The 19,479-nt window shown below is 43.5% G+C and overlaps 2 protein-coding genes across 4 annotated transcripts in view; both read left to right on the top strand.

Annotated features, from left to right (window-relative positions):
* The window catches only part of nkain2 (sodium/potassium transporting ATPase interacting 2), a 185,419-nt gene extending 171,030 nt beyond the window's left edge, over positions 1-14,389 (top strand). For 2 of the 3 annotated variants that reach the window (XM_014205110.3, XM_014205111.3), the window contains exons 6-7: positions 9,890-9,971; positions 11,829-14,389. In XM_014205110.3, coding sequence (XP_014060585.1) covers positions 9,890-9,971; positions 11,829-11,838 — 92 coding nt within the window. In that variant the 3' untranslated portion in view covers positions 11,839-14,389. Of the gene's footprint in view, positions 1-9,889; positions 9,976-11,828 lie in introns of those variants that run through there. The other variant, XM_014205112.3, reaches the window with a different exon arrangement.
* Positions 14,390-16,859: 2,470 nt separating this feature from the next.
* Positions 16,860-19,479, top strand: part of rnf217 (ring finger protein 217) — a 28,981-nt gene continuing 26,361 nt past the window's right edge. The window contains exon 1 of the mRNA XM_014205109.3: positions 16,860-18,094. Within this exon, the coding sequence (XP_014060584.3) occupies positions 17,183-18,094 (912 nt within the window). The 5' untranslated portion in view covers positions 16,860-17,182. The remainder of the gene's footprint in view (positions 18,095-19,479) is intronic.

Below are 19,479 nucleotides of genomic sequence, written 5' to 3'. Positions count from 1 at the left end.
TCCCCTCTACCAGGTTATGGGGAGTTCATGAATGTACAGGGTATGGAGTAGGCGGGTCTCGTTTGCACACCGCTGATGGATGCAAAGCTGGCAACTTACTTACCTCCATGGACTAACAAAGGGGCTAATCCTAGCACGGTACTTCCAAATAAACAGTCCCAGTTCTCGGTGGATCAGCTGGACAAAGTATACCAGGCCTAGGGTGTGGCAGCCCGGTTGTTGAATGTGGTCACAATGCTGCAGATGTACTGTATCATATCAATTTGCTGCAAGAGCTGAATAAGACTATGGAGGCGGGAAAACCAGTTTCAGAGCTTTTCGTCGAAATGCGTGCTACGGCTGATTTTGTACATCTGTCCTGCTGTACTATCCTGTCTGTAGGGGAAGTATGGGGGTGATAGTGGTGGCTCAGCAACACCTCTAGTTGATGTTGTCCAGGATTCCTGAGAGGGACATGCAGATGTATTTGGATGAGCCAGTTTCGCAAACAAGGTTGTTTGGCTCGACTATGGAGTTCTTACAGAAAACAAGACGCAGCTCTACGTGTCCTATTCCCACGAAAATCCTTCACAGGGGTGACAGGGCCCTCCTCCCCAAGCATTTACAGTGGCAACAGTGCTCCCAAGTGGCTCAGTTAATGGGGGCAAGTTACTAGTTGCCGAAGTCCCCGAACCTGGTGTGTGCCGGATATCAGAACGGCAGTATCACGAAAGTACATTGTTTCAACCCAAAGTTCCTCGGTGTTCAGGGGTATCGAGAGTGCGGTATCATCCAGGTGTGGGCATAATAAACACAGTTCCTTCCCCACATTCAGACACATGGTTGTCAAGAGTGGGGGATTTGAAAACGAATTATCCCAGTCCTCTGGGTGGAGCTCTGACCCTTCGGGCCATAATGTATGGGAGACTGGCAGCGTGCTCTGTCCAGTGGCGGCCTAAGCAGTTTCACCATGGGTGATGAGGACGGTGACGAGGGGGTACAGACTGCAGTTTGCTGTGCGTCCTCTTCCTTTTCGTGGCATCATCACGTCAATGGTCCCCGAGGTCCTAGCGCCTGCCTTAACCTGTTGGGTCTAGGGGGCAGCATTTGCACGTCTGGATAAAAAAAATGTACCCGATTTAATCTGGTTACTAATCCTACCCAGTAACTAGAATATGCATATACTTATTATATATGGATAGAAAACACTCTAAAGTTTCCAAAACTGTTTGAATGGTGTCTGTGAGTATAACAGAACTCATTTGGCAGGCAAAACCCTGAGACATTTTCTGACAGGAAGTGGATACCTGATGTGTTGTATTGACTTTAAACCTATCCCATTGAAAAACACAGGGGTTTAGGAATATTTTGGCACTTCCTATTGCTTCCACTAGATGTCACCAGCCTTTACAAAGTGTTTTGAGTCTTCTGGAGGGAGATCTGACCGAACAAGAGCCATGGAACGATGATGTCCCATTAGACACCTGGCGCGCGAGTTCATGTTGGGTACCCTCGTTCCAATACGTTATAAAAGAGTATGCATTCGTCCACCTTGAATATTATTCATGTTCTGGTTAAAAAAGGCCCTAATGATTTATGCTATACAACGTTTGACATGTTTGAACGAACGGAAATATATTTTTTCCCCTCGTTCATGACGAGAAGTCCGGCTGGCTTACATCATGTGCTAACGAGACGGAGATTTTTGGACATAAATGATGAGCTTTTTTGAACAAAACTACATTCGTTATGGACCTGTGATACCTGGAAGTGACATCTGATGAAGAGAATCAAAGGTAATGGATTATTTACATAGTATTTTCGATTTTAGATCTCCCCAACATGACGTCTAGTCTGTATCGCAACGCGTATTTTTCTGGGCGCAGTGCTCAGATTATTGCAAAGTGTGATTTCCCAGTAAGGTTATTTTTAAATCTGGCAAGTTGATTGCGTTCAAGAGATGTAAATCTATAATTCTTTAAATGACAATATAATATTTTACCAATGTTTTCTAATTTTAATTATTTAATTTGTGACGCTGACTTGACTGCCGGTTATTGGAGGGAAACGATTTCCTCAACATCAATGCCATAGTAAAACGCTGTTTTTGGATATAAATATGAACTTGATAGAACTAAAAATGCATGCATTGTCTAACATAATGTCCTAGGAGTGTCATCTGATGGAGATTGTAAAAGGTTAGTGCATCATTTTAGCTGGTTTTATGGTTTTGGTGACCCTGTCTTTGACTTGACAAAACATTACACACAACTCTTGTAAATGTACTGTCCTAACATACTCTAAATTTATGCTTTCGCCGTAAAACCTTTTTGAAATCGTAAAACGTGGTTAGATTAAGGAGATGTTTATCTTTCAAATGGTGTAAAATAGTTGTATTTTTGAAAAATTTGAATTTTGACATTTATTTGGATTCAAATTTGCCGCTCTTGAAATGCACCTGCTGTTGATGGAGTGCACCACGGGTGGCACGCTAGCGTCCCACCTAGCCCCAAGAGGTTAAGAGTGGAGATTTCCTCTCTCCTTCAAAACCATCTATTTGGGTGGTCCCCGTGTCAGAAGTACAGAGCGGTTGGTGCAGCCGGTACTTCTTCGTTCCCAAGAGTGATGGAATGTTGCGAACCTTCCTGGACTTGTCGTTTCATTTTGAGGGTGGGCTCTCTTTCGGGCTCTCCCTATCGCCCCGCACCTTTTCTATGGTGGTGGAGGCTGCTTTGGCACCAGTGCGGTGCCAGGGGATCAGAGTATTGGCCTATCTGGACGATTGGCTGGTCTTGGCGAAGTCGAGGGAACCGGTGGAGCTCCACACTGCCATGCTTGTTTCCCATATTCAATCTCTCGGGTTCATAGGGAATTACAAGAAAAGTTGTTTGACTCCGGCTCAGTGCATTCATTTTTTGGGGTCTCAATCTGGACTCTGTTCTGAATCATACGTTTTTTGTCCCAAAAGAGGAGAGACGCATTCCGGCTCGGTCTGGCACGATTTCAGCTGGGGCACTCGATGCCTTTTCACTTGTGCCTGCAGTTATTGGCTATGATGGCCTCTATGATAGCTGGGGTGCCTCTGGAACTTCTGTTGATGCGTCTGTTTCAGAACTGTGTGATTGCTACACGCCTGGTCGCAACTCGCCACTGCCATCGGTGGCTCATGGTATCCCTGTCGTGCCTAAGGGCATTGACTCCTTGCAGTGGGTTCTCATGGGCCAGATATTGTCCCACAGGGTGATCACAACAAACGCTTCTTACTCAAACATTTTTTACAGTTGTTTATTAACCATTATTTTACCAGGTATATTGACAGAAAACATAGTGTACTACTTTCTATTGTACACTTAAGACCCGGGGAAGAGTTGCAGGGGAGAGGAGAAGAGATAAAGGTGCTTATTTGAAAGTAAGGAAAAAAAGTTGTAGCTTGTGACATTTAATTTTTTTTAAAGCAGCTCTCATGCTAGAAAAGGTTGGAGACCCCTGGTCTAAGCCCATGGCACCGACCTTGGACCTAGCTTTGGCCCTGGATGATCTGTGTAGGCCTCCATTTGAACCATTGGACTCTGTGGACCTGAAGGTTCTTTCCTACAAGACTGCCCTGCTCATGGCGTTGGCCAATCGCGTTGGGGATCTTGGATGTCCGCATTTATGACCAGCTTTTTGTCTATTTCGCTAATCCAGCTCAGGGTAGGGCACTTTCTTGGATTGCCTCCCTGGCAACTGACAGCAAAGGACAAGGAACAAGGGTTGCCTAGTGATGTGCATGCTCACTCCACTAGGGGTGTGGCGGCTTCTAGGGCAATTGGCAATATCTGTGCTGCAGCAAGTTGGGGTTCCCCACATACCTTTTGTGAGGTTTTATCACTTGGATGTAACTGCTCCCAGTGTGGCTAATAGTGTTCTTATGGCTGGGTCCGGGAGAGGGTGTTAGGCAGCACGCAGGTTGCGCATTTATCCGTGTTACCACAGTTCCCTGTGGGTTTGAGCCTTGGGCTGCCTTGGGGTGCGGCAGAGTGTAAAGTGCGCATTATCAGGGTTACCATAGTTTCCTGTGTGTTTGAGCCTTTGGCTGCCGTGGCAGCGTGGGAGTACACAGTTTCCAGGTTACTGCAGGTTTCCTGTGTGTTTGAGCCTCAGGCTGCCGTGGTTCATTGGCTCTGATCGATGCTATGCAGACTTGGCCTGTAGTGGCAGCATGTCAGTGTGCATAGCAAAGTTGCAGCAGGTTCTGGTTCCCTATATGGGGCTCTGATAGTTCATACTTCTCAGATACATATTAGATAAAAGGGTGGCTTCTGTAACCAGTGGCGGACTTAATGATATGGAGGCGCCAGGCAGAGACCAGTTTTATGGGTTTTATAGTAAAGACATGAAATTTAACTGTGAAAATGTATTACATTTTAATATGCCATGAACACAACCAGTCATGTTTTTTTCATCTGATTATCAAAAACTAGGTTACCTTCGCACTTTTATCCAAAATAATTACAGCATCCAAACAGTGCACTTTGCACCCGCCAACTTTTCTTCAATTCGCAAGTCGCTGAAACTATCTTACCGGAGAAAGCATCCAAGCAAACGAAAAAACGTACTATGCCGTACTCTTGTTGGCCAGACAGCATAATATACATGGACTACACATACAGTGCCTTCAGAAACTATTCATACCCCTTGACTTTTTCCAGATTTTGTTGTGTTACAGCCTGAATATTAAATGGATTCAAATTAGATTTTTTGTCACTGGCCTACACACAATACCCCATAATGTCAAGGTGAATTATGTTTTTATTTTGTTTTACAAATGTAATAAAAAAATTAAAAGCTGAAATATCTTGAGTCAATAAGAATTCAACCCCTGTGTTATGGCAAGACTAAATAAGTTGTCCTGACCAGTAAAAGGGGTTATTTGTCATTGTAGTTTGGTCAGGGCGTGGCAGGGGATGTTTGTTTTGTGTGTTTCGGGTTTTTTGGTTTATGTTCTATATTTTCCATTTCTATGTGTATATCTAGTTTTCTATTTCTATGTTGGGTTTTGGCAATGACCTCCAATTAGAGGCAGCTGGTTGTCGTTGTCTCTAATTGGAGGCCATATTTAGTTGGGTTTGTTTTCACTTGTGTTTTGTGGGTGGTTGTTTCCAGTATAGTCTGTGCACCTTACTGAACTGTTTTCGTCGTCAGTTTATTTTGTTTAAGTGTTTTCTTTAATAAAGAAAGAAGATGAGCACTTTACCCGCTGCGTTTTGGTCCCCCTTCAACGATGCTTATGACAGAACCACCCACCAAAGAAGGACCAAGCAGTGGAGGAAGGAGCAGCAGGAGAGCTATTTGGAGTCATGGACATGGGAGGAGATCCTCGATGGTAAGGGTCCATGGAGCCAGGCTGGGGAGTACCAGCGCCCGAAGGAGGAACTGGAGGAAGCAAAGAGGGAACGACGGAGGTATGAGGCATTATATCCTCCATTTCAAGAGGTGAGGAGGCAGCCCAAAAACATTTTTGGGGGGGCTCATACGGGGAGTTGGGCTAAGTCAGGGGGGAGCCCTGACCTAACTTCCCGGGCGTACAGGAGAGAGCCGTGGAGCAAAAAGGAGCCTGTCAAGGAATCAAGCGAGGAGCTTGACGAGAGATTCCGGAGAGAGGTACTGGCGGAAAGGGCACGAAGGAGCACCTGTGCTTACTATGGGGAGCGACGGATCAAGCAAGCACCATGTTATGCGGAGATACGCACGGTATCGCCAGTGCGCAGCTACAGCCCGGTGCGCTTGGTGAAAGCTCCTCACAGGTGTCATGCTAGAGCCAGCATCGAGCCAGGACCGGTGATGCAAGTTGCAAGCATCAGACCGCCGGTGAGGGTTCATGGCCCAGTGTATCCTGTTCCTGCTCCTCGTACTCTTCCTCCAGTGCGTCAGCCCAGTCCAGTATGTCCTGTTCCTGCTCTCCGCACTAGCCTTGAGGTGCGTGTTACTAGTCTGGCGCCTCCAAAGCCAGCACCACGCATCAGGCCTCCAGTGCGTCTGCCCAGTCCAGTACGTCCTGTTCCTGCTCCTCGCACTAGCCCTGTGGTGCGTGTTACTGTTCTGGCGCCTCCAAAGCCAGCCCCACGCATCAGGCCTCCAGTGCGCCTGCCCAGCCCAGTACGTCCTGTTCCTGCTCCTCGCACTAGCCCTGTGGTGCAGGTTACTAGTCTGGTGCCTCCTAAGCCAGCCCCACGCATCAGGCCTCCAGTGCGCAGTCCCAGTCCAGAGCTTCCGGCGACAGTTCCCCGTCCAGAGCTTCCGGCAACAGTTCCCCGTCCAGAGCTTCCGGCGACAGTTCCCCATCCAGAGCTTCCGGCAACAGTTCCCTGTCCAGAGCTTCCGGCGACAGTTCCCCGGCCAGAGCTTCCGGCGACAGTTCCCCGTCCAGTGCTTCCGGCGACGTCCTACAGTCCGGAACCGACAGAAACGTCCTACAGTCCGGAACCGACAGAGACGTCCTACAGTCCGGAACCGACAGAGACGGCCTAGAGTCCGAGAGACGGCCTAGAGTCCAGAACCGACAGAGACGGCCTAGAGTCCGGAACCGACAGAGACGGCCTAGAGTCCGGAACCGACAGAGACGGCCTAGAGTCCGGAACCGACAGAGACGGCCTAGAGTCCGGAACCGACAGAGACGGCCTAGAGTCCGGAACCGACAGAGACGGCCTAGAGTCCGGAACCGACAGAGACGGCCTACAGCGACGCTCCTCAGCCCTGAGTCTCCAGCGACGCTCCTCAGCCCTGAGTCTCCAGCAACGCTCCTCAGCCCTGAGTCTCCAGCGACGCTCCTCAGCCCTGAGTCTCCAGCGACGCTCCTCAGCCCTGAGTCTCCAGCGACGCTCCTCAGCCCTGAGTCTCCAGCGACGCTCCTCAGCCCTGAGTCTCCAGCGACGCTCCTCAGCCCTGAGTCTCCAGCGACGCTCGTCAGCCCTGAGTCTCCAGCGATGCTCCTCAGCCCGTAGTTTGGTCAGGGCATGGCAGGGGGTGTTTGTTTTGTGTGTTTCGGGTTTTTTGGTTTATGTTCTATATTTTCCATTTCTATGTGTATATCTAGTTTTCTATTTTTATGTTGGGTTTTGGCAATGACCTCCAATTAGAGGCAGCTGGTTGTCGTTGTCTCTAATTGGAGGCCATATTTAGTTGGGTTTGTTTTCACTTGTGTTTTGTGGGTGGTTGTTTCCAGTATAGTCTGTGCACCTTACTGGACTGTTTTTCTCGTCAGTTTATTTTGTTTAAGTGTTTTTTTTTATAAAGAAAGAAGATGAGCACTTTACCCGCTGCGTTTTGGTCCCCCTTCAACGATGCTTATGACATAAGTTGCATGTTCTGTGTGCTATAATAATGTTTAACATGATTTTTGAGTGGAAAAAATATTCCAAAACATACATCCTGTTTGCAATAAGCCACTAAAGTAAAACTGCAAAAAATGTGGCCAAGGTATGCTTGTCATCGGCAAGGTCTAGGGAGTTTTTATGACACAAATAAATGGAATACAGCTAAGCACAGGCGAATTCCTAGCAGAAAACCTGGTTGAGTCTGCTTTCCGAAAGACACTGGGAGACAAATTCACCTTTCTGCAGGACAATAACTTTAAACACAAGGCCAAATATACACTGGTGTTGCTTACCAAGACGACATTGAATGTTCCTGAGTAGCCTAGTTACAGTTTTGACTTAAATCGCCTTGACTTAAATCTATGGCAAGTCTTAAATGGCTGTCTAGCAATGATCAACAAACAACTTGACAGAGCTTGACTTATCCAGAAACACTCACAGCCAAAGGTCATTCTAACATGTATTGACTCAGAGGTGGGACTACTAATGTAAATTAGATATTTCTGTATTTATTTTCAATACATTTGCAAAAATGTCAAAATATTTATCATCATGGGATATTGTGTGTAGAAAAAAATCTATTTCATCAATTTTTAATTCAGGCTGTGACAGAACAAAATGTTGAATAAGTGAAGGGATATGAATACTTTCTGAAGGCACTGTACATGTCCTCTGCCTTGATGACGATGGCATTATTATCAGCAGCACCTGTCTTTTTACTAAAGAAATATGTTAACTTAGGCAATTCTTCTGTAAAAATGTAATCTTTCTTTCTTTTCTCTGCCTCGCTCTGAAAGCGCCTCATTGCTGCTGCTTAATTTCAATGAAGGTCACGTTTGAAATCATATCGCGTGAAACAATACACAGGATCTCTGTCAGTGTTGTATTGTCCATTATTTTGAACCAGTCAGGGTGGAATAGTACATTATTATGAACCAGTCAGGGTGGAATAGTCCATTATTATGAACCAGTCCATGGGTGATTAATGACACTGGTTTCTACCATTATGATAAAAACTTGGATAATATTAATATTGATATGAAACACATGTACAATATATGTATGGAAATAAATTGTCGGCGGGGGTTGGGGTACTCGAAACGGAGCATGGGTGGGATCTCAAGCGGAGAAATTATATATTTTTGTAAAAGTTTAGAAGTAAAAAAAGATATATTATGCCCAGCTTATGAGGCCTCTTGATGATTTGAGGCCTGAGGCAAATGCTTTTTCTGCCTAATGGTAAATCCGCCACTGTCTGTAACCCCTTTTTAGAGCTGGTGTAATCTGTGTGCTTGGGCTGCCATGGGTCTCCTTGTTTGGTACCCTCTGAGCCGGCTTGGGGTGTGATTGTATGTCCCCATAGTATGTTATACCGAATGATCGACTGAAAGGGAACGTACAGTTCTGAGTACAACTACTGTTCCCTGAAGGAGGGAACGAGGTATAACATATTTTGGCCCCGTGCCGTCAGGGGATTTGGGCACGCTGAAAGCGGTACTGAATTGAGGAAATGAATGCGAGCCCCGTTATTATATCCAGGAAGGCGGGGCTTCCAAGGGCGGGCTCGGCATCCATTGGCCCATTAGTCGTGATTACAGTTTTCTTCAAGTGAATATGATTGGCCGTTGACTCCCTCCTTCAGGGAATAGTAGTTATACTCATAACTGTACATTTTCCTGTGGTTATATATGAACATTTACTCTGCAGAACAATACTGATACAATACAATACTTAAGTGCTAAAGCTACATTTACTGGGACTTTTTTTTCTCAAGAGGATGTAGTGCAAGCCTTTATTGTTCCTTAGCCTTTTATTGAAATTTGCCTGATTAAGATGTGGCCAGTCTATCTCCAGATTTTAAATTGGGCACGTTCTGTCTTACCTCTGCAGGTCCTCTGATAAGCCTGATCACAGTACAGAGGTTAATGCCTACAATAAAGGCCAAAAAGGATTTAGAGCTTTTGGTGAACGTCCCCTAAAATGTACCATTAGAATGATGATAATGCCCGACCTTCCATCTCTTCCTATTCATGGTGCTGGGGGGAGGGGAGCTCATCAGGAAATGTATTTGGCTTATCTCAGTGTTTCGTTTGTCTTAAGAGACTCAGATGCATAAAGACATCGGATCGTTATCGCGCTTTAGCACCTCCGTCTTTTTGGTTGAGGCCCAGATACCTAGACCTGCAGGCCGGTCTCTGTGGAAGGCTGGGCTCTAATCCTGTCCAGTTTGTTATTCTGTGTGATCTGCTAATCCAACAGGCCATGCTCCCCGAGCATTGCTCCACCGCAGATATCGCCCCTACCCAGCCCTTAGACGGTCCGGAAACTGATCATCCACTGCCTGGGATTATCACAAAGACACAAGCAGCGCCCGTGCTTATTTAGAGGCACACACACACACACACACACACACACACACACACACACACACACACACACACACACACACACACACACACACACACACACACACACACACACACACACACACATACGCCTTTATTTGATCTCACAGTAACCAGATGTCCTCTTTTTCTTCTTATCTTTGTGTCCAGTTGATTTTATAGGAGGGTTCGACTCCTATGGTTATCAAGGGCCTCAGAAGACATCCCATTTGCAACTACAACCCATGTACATGTAAGTGCACTGTAGCTACATCTCTTCACACCTCCTATTACAGTACTTCTGAAATGTTTTCTCCTGACTGTGGCTTATCTGGGTGCCAAGTTCACTATGTTGTCACACTTCAGTCTATAAATTGGACGAATAGGACTAGGCTGAGGACATAAGAACGTAAGGCAGAGAGGAGTCTCGTATATAAATAATGCTAGTGTCAATACAGCTTAGGAAATAGCTTGGGTCAACAATGAGGGAGGGGCTGTTTGTATCTGGACTCCTGAAAGGTTGGGATTTTCTTGAGAGTAAATGAGGAGAGGAACACAGGATGTTCAGCCTTTGAGAGACTTAAAAGGATTTCCCTACTTGACACTGAATGGATCAGAGATGTTGTTTTATAATCCTGTGTACAGTGCAGGCTGGTCAACATAAAATACACTGGAAATAGACAGTAATCCACTCCTACTGTATAAAGAGTTATCCTCGAAAGCTGGTCTCATAGGTATGTTAAACATGAATGTAGATATACAATGCACAGGAGGTTGGTGTCACCTTATTGGGGGGAACGTGCTCGTGATAATGACTGGAGCGGAATTAGTGGAATAGTAACAAATACATCAACACACATGGTTTCTAGGTGTTTTTTTATCACATTTCTCTGAGCCTCACATGAGGCACATTTTTGGGGATATGCATGTCAGGGGTCCAAGCTGTGCTCATGGCCTTGTGTGCCAGATGAGCCCCACAGTGGCAGGAACAGAACAGCCTGGGTATCCCCTGCCTGCCTCTCTCTGTGGAGCCCAGGCCTCAGCTGACTGGCCCAGCTAAGTAACACTGATCGTAGGGGAAACACTGTGAAGCCGTGCCAGGATTTGGAACAGGGTGCTGACATGTCTACTAGTGGGGAGAGGGGGTTGGTGGGAATAGGTAGGGAGGAAGAGAGGGGGGTAACAGCCTCTTGCCCAGCCCAATGCCTATATTTGGTTATTCAGGGGTGACTACAATGGAGTGTCTCCTAAATCTTAACCTGCTGTCTGTCACTCTCAGTCAGCAATGTATGGAAAAACAGGGAGGGGAGGGGGCAATGAAGTGCACATAGGGTGTGTGGACATATCCATTGTCTAATGTGAATGGAATCGGATGTGTTGTATCTGGTCCATTGTTAAAATCAGTATTGTGCCATCTGTTATGAGCTGCTGGTTGTACAAGGTCAGCTGAGTTCAGGTGGGAGTCCTCCGTCATTTAAGGGAGTAGGGTTTAGACTTGCACTCAAGGAAACACTTCAATTCTTCGCCAACTTAACTTCTCAGTTGTGTCATGAACGTTCTGCCCTTACTTCTCAATAATAACTGGGCAGATAGGTGGCTAATTCCAGGGCATATCACTTTGACGTCATCACATCAGACAAGAACCATCATTTTATAATCATCATTTCCTGTATTGCTCAGGGAAAGTGTGTAGCTGTCGGTAGGTCAGCATTTAACACATATGGCAAACTTATGGACATATGGATTCATTTGTAACACAGGAGAATGGAACAAAAAAACTAAAATGTAATTAAGAGACATTCTGTGGTTTTATGACACCCAATAGGGAAGACAATAGATATTATAAATCATGGGCACCAAGATAATGGTATGGTAGAGGTGCTACACATCATCTTCAATATTCAATCAGTCTTCACAGTTGATGCCCATTAACAATTGTTCTTATTGGATGTGACAACTGTGAATTACCAAGGTCTTTAGAGAATAGTGGCAGGTGTAATGATTCGTGCTTTTTTTTGTTGAATGAACTTACAATATGAACTTGTATTTGAATTTGTCTGTGGCAATGTGCTTTATTGACACTGACTCATTTGTCTCTTTCTCTTCACAGGTCAAAGTAACAAGGACAGCTGCCTTATGAACCAATCAAATAGAGAGCTACAGTTCTAACTTATTGTCTCATTTTGTAAATGTCTTAAAATAATACAGTGTCTTACAAACTGTGTGGAGAACGTGAGATTCGACACTTTAACCTCAAAGATTCCGAAAAACACACTGGATTTTCTTTGTCTCTGCTCAGCCTCTCTGCTCAGTGGTGGAGTCAGAGTCTGGGTCTGGACTAGGGGCCGGGCAGGTGCAAGAGCGCCCTCTTGTGGCTCTGTTGACCTTACAGGACGCATATCTCTCCATACTGGTTCTTGCTTTCTTCATGACAGCTGAATAACTGTTATATTGAGGGAACAAATTGCTTTGATGCCCCTGGACAGTGTTCAAATGGACCAAGATTCCGGACAAAGGGAAATTGTTGGACTTGTGCCAAGTTCTGAGAGCACTAGCTAAGTGGTGCCTGTGTTCCGACTAACTTGATTGGAAATACTCTCTGCTTAAGGAATGTTCAATAACTAATCACTATGGCTTTAGTCATCAGAAGTAGTTTTATAGCTCCCTTATAAAGAGTTGATTAGAATCAATGTAGATGTGAAACCATGTGTTTACAATACATACACTTTGGCCGTTGGAATTCGATCTGAGATGGGCAATTGAATGGGACAAAACTTTGATGGGATTGAAAAAGCAATCAGTTGTTGTTTCTTACGATGGATGTATTTGTCGTGAAAGTGCCAAGAACAAGAGTTAAAGATGAGTTAGACAAGGTATTGGATGCGATCCAGAGATACATATTTTTGGAGCTCGTCTCGGGGATAGCAGTTCAAAAGTTCATTCGGGGATAACACATTATTTGTTTGCATGAGGTGTCAAAATCTGTTGCATATTTAATCTCTGAAAGCACTGGACCTTATCCCAGACTAGGTAGAGGTGACAGTTGGCCTTTCTGCAGATGTCTTTTCTCTGTAAGGTTATGTGAATTTTGTGCTTTTTTAAGACAGCGTGGAGACTTGAGTCTAATGACAAAGAGAAAACAAAATGTAACTTCTTTCAATTCTAGAATTTTTTTAACATGTGACAGTGTTTACTCTTTTATAGTTGACTAATAACATATTATAGAGAGCTTGGAACTATAAGGTTTTATCTGCATTTTTATCAAAATTGAGTTATTGACATAGCCTTGTTCTCTTCGATGTTCTCTACCTATATATAAATACCCCAATTCATGTTGTTAAGTTCCAAAGAATACAATATAAAAATAGCTGACACTATTCAAAGCAATGAGGGTTCGTAACTATAAAGCCAATTATCTCAGAATAATCTTTTGCAGATAGAACCTTATAGCCCCAAGCTCTTGTTATGTTGTGTATAAGTGGGCCTTTCTTTTACTCCTAACTGTATAAAGTGTCAAGGGAAACCTTGGGAACAATATCTTGCTGATAGTGGTGTGGTGTGAGGACTAGAAGGAGGTGTGTGGTAGAGTTTGTGCTGTGGCTGAAACGTTGTGCTTTTGTCTAGTGGACAGCGTGGGAACCCCCTGAACCAACCAGGACTGCCTCAGTTCTTTCATCATCGTCTTAGCCTCATCATACTGTAACTGTTCCACTGAAGGGAGCCTTCTTCCCGTGAGCAAAACAATTTGTATATCTCCCACCATGCATAAATCCTTCTGCTCTGTAGACCTTAACTCTATATCATGGGGCCTATCTATGTTTTCTATTTCAATGGTGTGAATCTGTTGGCTCTTCTGGAAATGAATGAGGTAATTTTAACAGGTCTTCCAAGTGACTGAATATTGAAATGGAAGCTTTTATTTCCCCCTTCGTTGTGATCTATGATGTTAATTATGTAAATGTCACCTCGAAATACATAAATGCCTAAAATGCTGTTCTAAACTCAGGCAAGTTTAGCTTGCAACATACACTTACTACTTGTGTTTGAACATTACCAAATGGCAACAGCCAATAGAAAACCTGAAGACACAAAGATTCCAAAGCTAAGCATAGTCCTCTTCTTCATAACATTTGTATCAGGGACAGTATGACGTTGATATTCAACTAGGTAAAAGCAATACGGTCTCTAGTATGCTTCCATGCATTATACGTCCCAGATAAGAGTAAGTTGTGTTTTATCAGTGAGTTGATCTAATGTGATTGGATAGTGGATGTACTGTAGTGACACTGGTGGTTACCGACATAGTGACTTACTGCTGCAATTGTCCATCACCCCTTGATTACAGAGATTATTCAAAGTTGTAAATATAAATGAAATTCTCGACCAGGGTAACGTTTTTGGCAAGATGTTGTATAGATCTGAATTAAGAGTAAAATAATTAGATTGCATCTTGCTGTACTGTATTCTAAGTTCCTACATTCAAAAGGAGCTGTGTATAATACTGTTGCAGGCACTCAATTGCTCATCATAGAGGCTTTCCTGAATACACCATTGGTTGTTTTGCTTGGGTTCAGGGCTCACTTCTACTTCGCAATAGATTTAGCAATTTCTATTTATGTTACTTTGAAATTGACTGTAAATATAATAAAATCTAACTGTGGAAAAGTCCAATCAATTTTCTCATTTGATTTCCGAGTACTTTCACTTCCTGCAATGCCTGATGTAATCACTGACATCCTACTTTCTAATCTCTCATCTGAACAGCGAGATGTGCTGATACAATAATGGTTTGGAGTGCCTAGCAACAGCCTGTACAGCCGGAAGGTATCATTCATTACAATTTCCTCCAGTATGTGAGGCAAACTGTTGCCAGCCTCAGCCCATCCGTCCTCAACACCGCAGACATAACGGGGGAGGGTGTGAAGCTAACCTGATGCTGCCATCTATCATTTATTTGTTCCTCTATTTTACTAAATGCTCCACTCTCGTATACAATGTTTAAAAGACCCATGTACTTGCCCTGTGCCAAGTATAATGCTCTGGCAGGAGGCTATTGATTAAAACCTTTGAATCAAGCACATGTGGCTACCTGTGGATATAAAGATTTTCCTCTCCTATACATATGTCTGCAGGTTTACCTTTCACCTGCCTGAGTTTTCTATGAAATGTCCCTTTATGAAAGATAGCAAGGTGTGAAGCTCATTGTTACCTGAGACCTATACAGCTTTCTATAGTAAACAAAGCTTGCCCTCTGGGAGAACAGGAAATACTCTGCCAACTCCTCACTGGAAATTGGATCTTTAACCAATGAGGCAATTGGAAAGAGAATAATATCCTTATATGATACAGGAGCTGAGCTGTGGTCGGGGAAGAAATCAATCCTTGACACTGTTGCATTTTTATCTGATCTTTTGTGTGTGTGTGTGTGTGTGTGTGTGTGTGTGTGTGTGTGTGTGTGTGTGTGTGTGTGTGTGTGTGTGTGTGTGTGTGTGTGTGTGTGTGTGTGTGTGTGTGTGTGTGCGCGTGCGCGCTTGTGTCTAAATATACACCAATTATGGAAAGGAGACTGTCTGTACTTGGAAACCACAGTGGTAATGCTCACAGAGCAATGGTCCCAACACACAGAGCTGGCTGGAAGTTCACTCAACGCTCACTCTCTCGCACACAAAATTAAATGTCAAAGACTCACCAATATTCACAGCCATCTGTTCAAGAGAAAATGCAAAGTATTCTGTTTTAAAACCTCCATCAGAGTAAAACTGCAGCCTGGCTCCAAGCTGACCAGAGGTGCCATCATGTCACCTATTGTTTTATCAGAGAGTCATGTGAGACCTACCAGTGTTAGAAAATGATGAATAGGAACAAAAGCATATAGGTTCCTATGTTAAATAGTACTGAGAACATCAGGGGCATCTTTAGAGCTCTTTTTCTGATGACATAGGCATTCCTACCCATTAGCGTCTGTCTCTTTACCTCCATCAATCATTCTGTCTGGGCCTCCTGCCACAGAAACCATATGTAGTAGAGAAGTGTATATGATATAATGAGGTTGGGAAGCCTCAGAGCGAGTAATGACTGATGATGAGCCATATCACGGTTTGTTTCATTGCTTTTCCCAGTGAGGAGGATTTCAGAGTCTTAAGTCAGCATCACTGCTGTATTTTGAAAGTAAAATATGCTATAAAAAATGTATTTGCAACATTAACAAGCATGCTTATAAACAGTTTAATAGACAATACACTGTTTAATGTTCACATATTCATGATACTACCTATCAAGAGGTTATCTTGATTAACCTCGTTTTGATATCAATATGGTATTAGTCATTTTACTACCAACCTAGCATATCCACATGTTTACAGTTGGCTTCTTAAATACAATATTAGCTCTATGTGTGAAAGTTGTTTGTCTTAGCTGAATGTCTCCCTCTCTGTACTGTATGTTAATCATGCATATATAAAACGCACCCCCAAGGGTCCATTTAGCGTTGGAAAAATCGACTAATTTGACCACAGGGTTGATTCAGCACGTGTCCATTAGCCCTGGTGGCCTAATATGAAGGTAATTTAGCCCCGAAACCCTTCTGAAGAAAACTGTACAGTCTGCACATATGCTTGTCTTATTATTATTTTTACGTTTTCTATATTGATTTGCAAACCAGATTTCCTCTGTCGCAGTTACATATCCTAAATGCAAATTCCCCAGTTGTGATGTTGTATTATAGACTATACTACCCTCTTCTGTTGACTGTTGATGTTGTCAGTGTGCCACTGGACGACAAATGCATTGCTGATGATTATTTCATTGGCAAATACATAAATGGAATAAATATATTCAGTTGTGAAATGAAATGCCATCACTTTCCGATTTTGAATTGTTTTATTGAAAGTGTCTAGTAGCCTGAATTGGCAAGTGTCATGGTAGAATGGTAGAAGGTATTTTAATCTGACCAAATATGGATATTATAATTGGAATACCGTAATGTTCTCCAACTCTTGAGGTATTCCTCAATTTGTGGAATCAAAATGTTGTCCTTTATGACTTCTTGCATCAGGTGCGTCCATAGATTGATTAGGTGCGCCCTTTGTGCACAATTGCGTATAAATGACAGATCATACGGTGCCAGATTGTTTCTACCTTGGTTGGAGGTAGCCTGTCGCTGGGCAGACAAGGATCCCCCAGACTGCACTATCAAAGTAACATAAAACCAAAACGTAATAGGTGGATAAGTATGACACCTTCTTGCTTATTTTACATTGACAAATGCGCTGCTGTTTGCCACAGCCAAAGAGCTGGATGGTTGGATGAAGTCAAACAGCTACCACGTTACGGATTTATTTTCTCCCACACGCAGACCCGGAAGCAGAAATACAGACTTGGGCTTTGTTTTGTTTTGTTAGTATCTGGACTGGAGTTGGAGGGGAAGCGACAACGTGTGCATAGTCTGGGAGTTCTACCTTGGGAATGGAAGATGAACACATTTCTCTCAATGTTTACAAGTGTAAAATGCCTAGTTTTGTCAGCAGTTATGACGAAGAGACAGTCTGCAATCCATCAGAAGTGTTTGATAAAGTTGAGACATCAAGCACAGATTTGATTCAAGATGCCAGGAAAACAAAGATCCGAACACAAGACGGGGTATCGGAGACGCACAAGCACAGACCTGAGAGAACGGGTTGTAAAGAACATGTTGAAGGATACAGTTTCAGAAAACCGACTGCAGTGGATATTTTGAGGAATTTCGGGACGACGAGATCCCCTCCGAATTTCAATAACAATTCAGCAGATGACCAAACAGATCCAGGGGATGCCGTGGTAGAAATTGTTTTAAATGAACGAATTGATTGTGTGGACCTTGAAAAGTCAAGTGGTAATGAAACGAAGGGTGGAAAAGAGCAAGTCGCAGATCACACAGAGGGATTAACGTCATCCGATTTGGATGAAGTTGATGTAACAGATTCTGACGAAATTTGTGAAAGTAGCAGGGCCGACGACGATTTCGTACAGTTGAAGGAACATGTTTACTGTACTGTATACTGTATTGCAAACGATAACTACAGGAAACCGGCTGACAATACCGGAGAACACCAATATAATGGGGCGATAACTCCGTCAACGTCAAACGTCGCCACAGAGCCATCCACGGATTTGCAGCAGCAGAGCGATATAGAAATAGGCCACCCCTCTGCCCCCGAGCCATACACCCTATCGAACCTGATTGATCCTAGAACTCTGAACAACTTTTACAACGGGGATTACAATGTATCAATTGTCTTGACCTGTCGCATCTGTCTGGAAGACAAGCACATAAAGCCGCTACATTGTTGCAAGAAGGCTGTCTGCGAGGAATGCCTGAAGAGATACATCAGTTCACAGGTATAAACCTGGCATCACAATTCACTGAAGGCTGTTTCCAGCATCACATGTTTTCTATGTCAAGCATTCTGGATAAAGTGTGTGTGTGTGTGTGTGTGTGTGTGTGTGTGTGTGTGTGTGTGTGTGTGTGTACGCTCAATAGACACAGGGTACATCCGCAACCCTTTTGATTTGAACGAAACCTTCCATACATAGTTGCCCATTGTAGAAGTGCTAAGAGAAAGGTATTTTTTTGGACTTGAATGCGAAAAACATTCAAGAGATAAGGTGCTCAAAGTTGACCCATTTTGCATACCCCACTATACCATGAGACATCCATGTCTTCAGCACTGGAAAAGATCAACGGTTGAGATTGATATCATTTAAAGGCTTAGTGTTGTCAACATTTTATACTTTTTGGAAAGAAACGTATTTTTATATACTTTTTTTTTTTTACCTTTTAATGTAATCTAAAATCTAATGTTATCTAAAAACGTATAAACGGCGATATGTTTTCTTCATATTTGTCTATATTGTAGCTTAGACCCTATTTTACATAATCTAAGGTTTTTGTGTTGTTCCCGCCATTGCTTGAGACACAACATGCACTTGAGTACACGGTGGGTGTCATGTTTTGGCTGATAAATATACCAAAATAGTAAGAAAATAGACATTTCAACATTCAAATTGTACCACAAAGATGGTTGGAGTTCCACACATCAGATAATGTTGATTTGAAGGGGAATATCTGTTGTTTTAAATTATACTGTCAATCCTCCATAGGAAACCTATTGAAATCACACACCATATAGCCCAGGGGTTGTTGGCTAGAGCGCGGTTGCCAAGACCAGAATAGGCACATTTGCTATGTAACGCAACAGTTGTTGTGAAAAAACTATTTCTAGAGTTGAAAATGCGATAGAAACACATTGAACTTGACATTTTTATTCGGTACGTGAAAACTGAAGGGAAGCATTACCTTTTATGTGCGCTACGTCATCACGCACTGCTTTTTATCTGCATAAAGTCTGGTAGGAACACACCACTGGTGGGAAAAATGCACATATTCTCTTCATGCGGAAATTAGAATATTCCCATGAAAATCTGTCGCCAATTTGATGGAAATGTAGCTAGTGACACAGAAAAAGATAGGGCCTATACATATGCAAACGAGGCCTAGCTGTTGTGATTACTGTGGGTTTTCACAACACAAATGTATGTTTACCCTCATTGGGTTTGGGTTCATTTGAGACCCTCCCGAGCTCATTGGCATGTCAATAGCTTATCCAGGTGCAGATGTTGTGTTCTGTAGACATTTGGCTGCCTGTGTCGTACTGCATACCCAATGGGAGCGTTGGTCCATGTGCTCAGACTAGTTACCACGAGGAGGAAGACCTGCTGGGGCA

The sequence above is a fragment of the Salmo salar genome, chromosome 06, assembly GCF_965601325.2.
Source record: "Salmo salar chromosome 06, fSalSal1, whole genome shotgun sequence".
NCBI classification, from domain to species: domain Eukaryota; kingdom Metazoa; phylum Chordata; class Actinopteri; order Salmoniformes; family Salmonidae; genus Salmo; species Salmo salar.
Note: the sequence above shows the minus strand (reverse complement) of the source record. Positions and strands in the feature narration are given on the sequence as shown.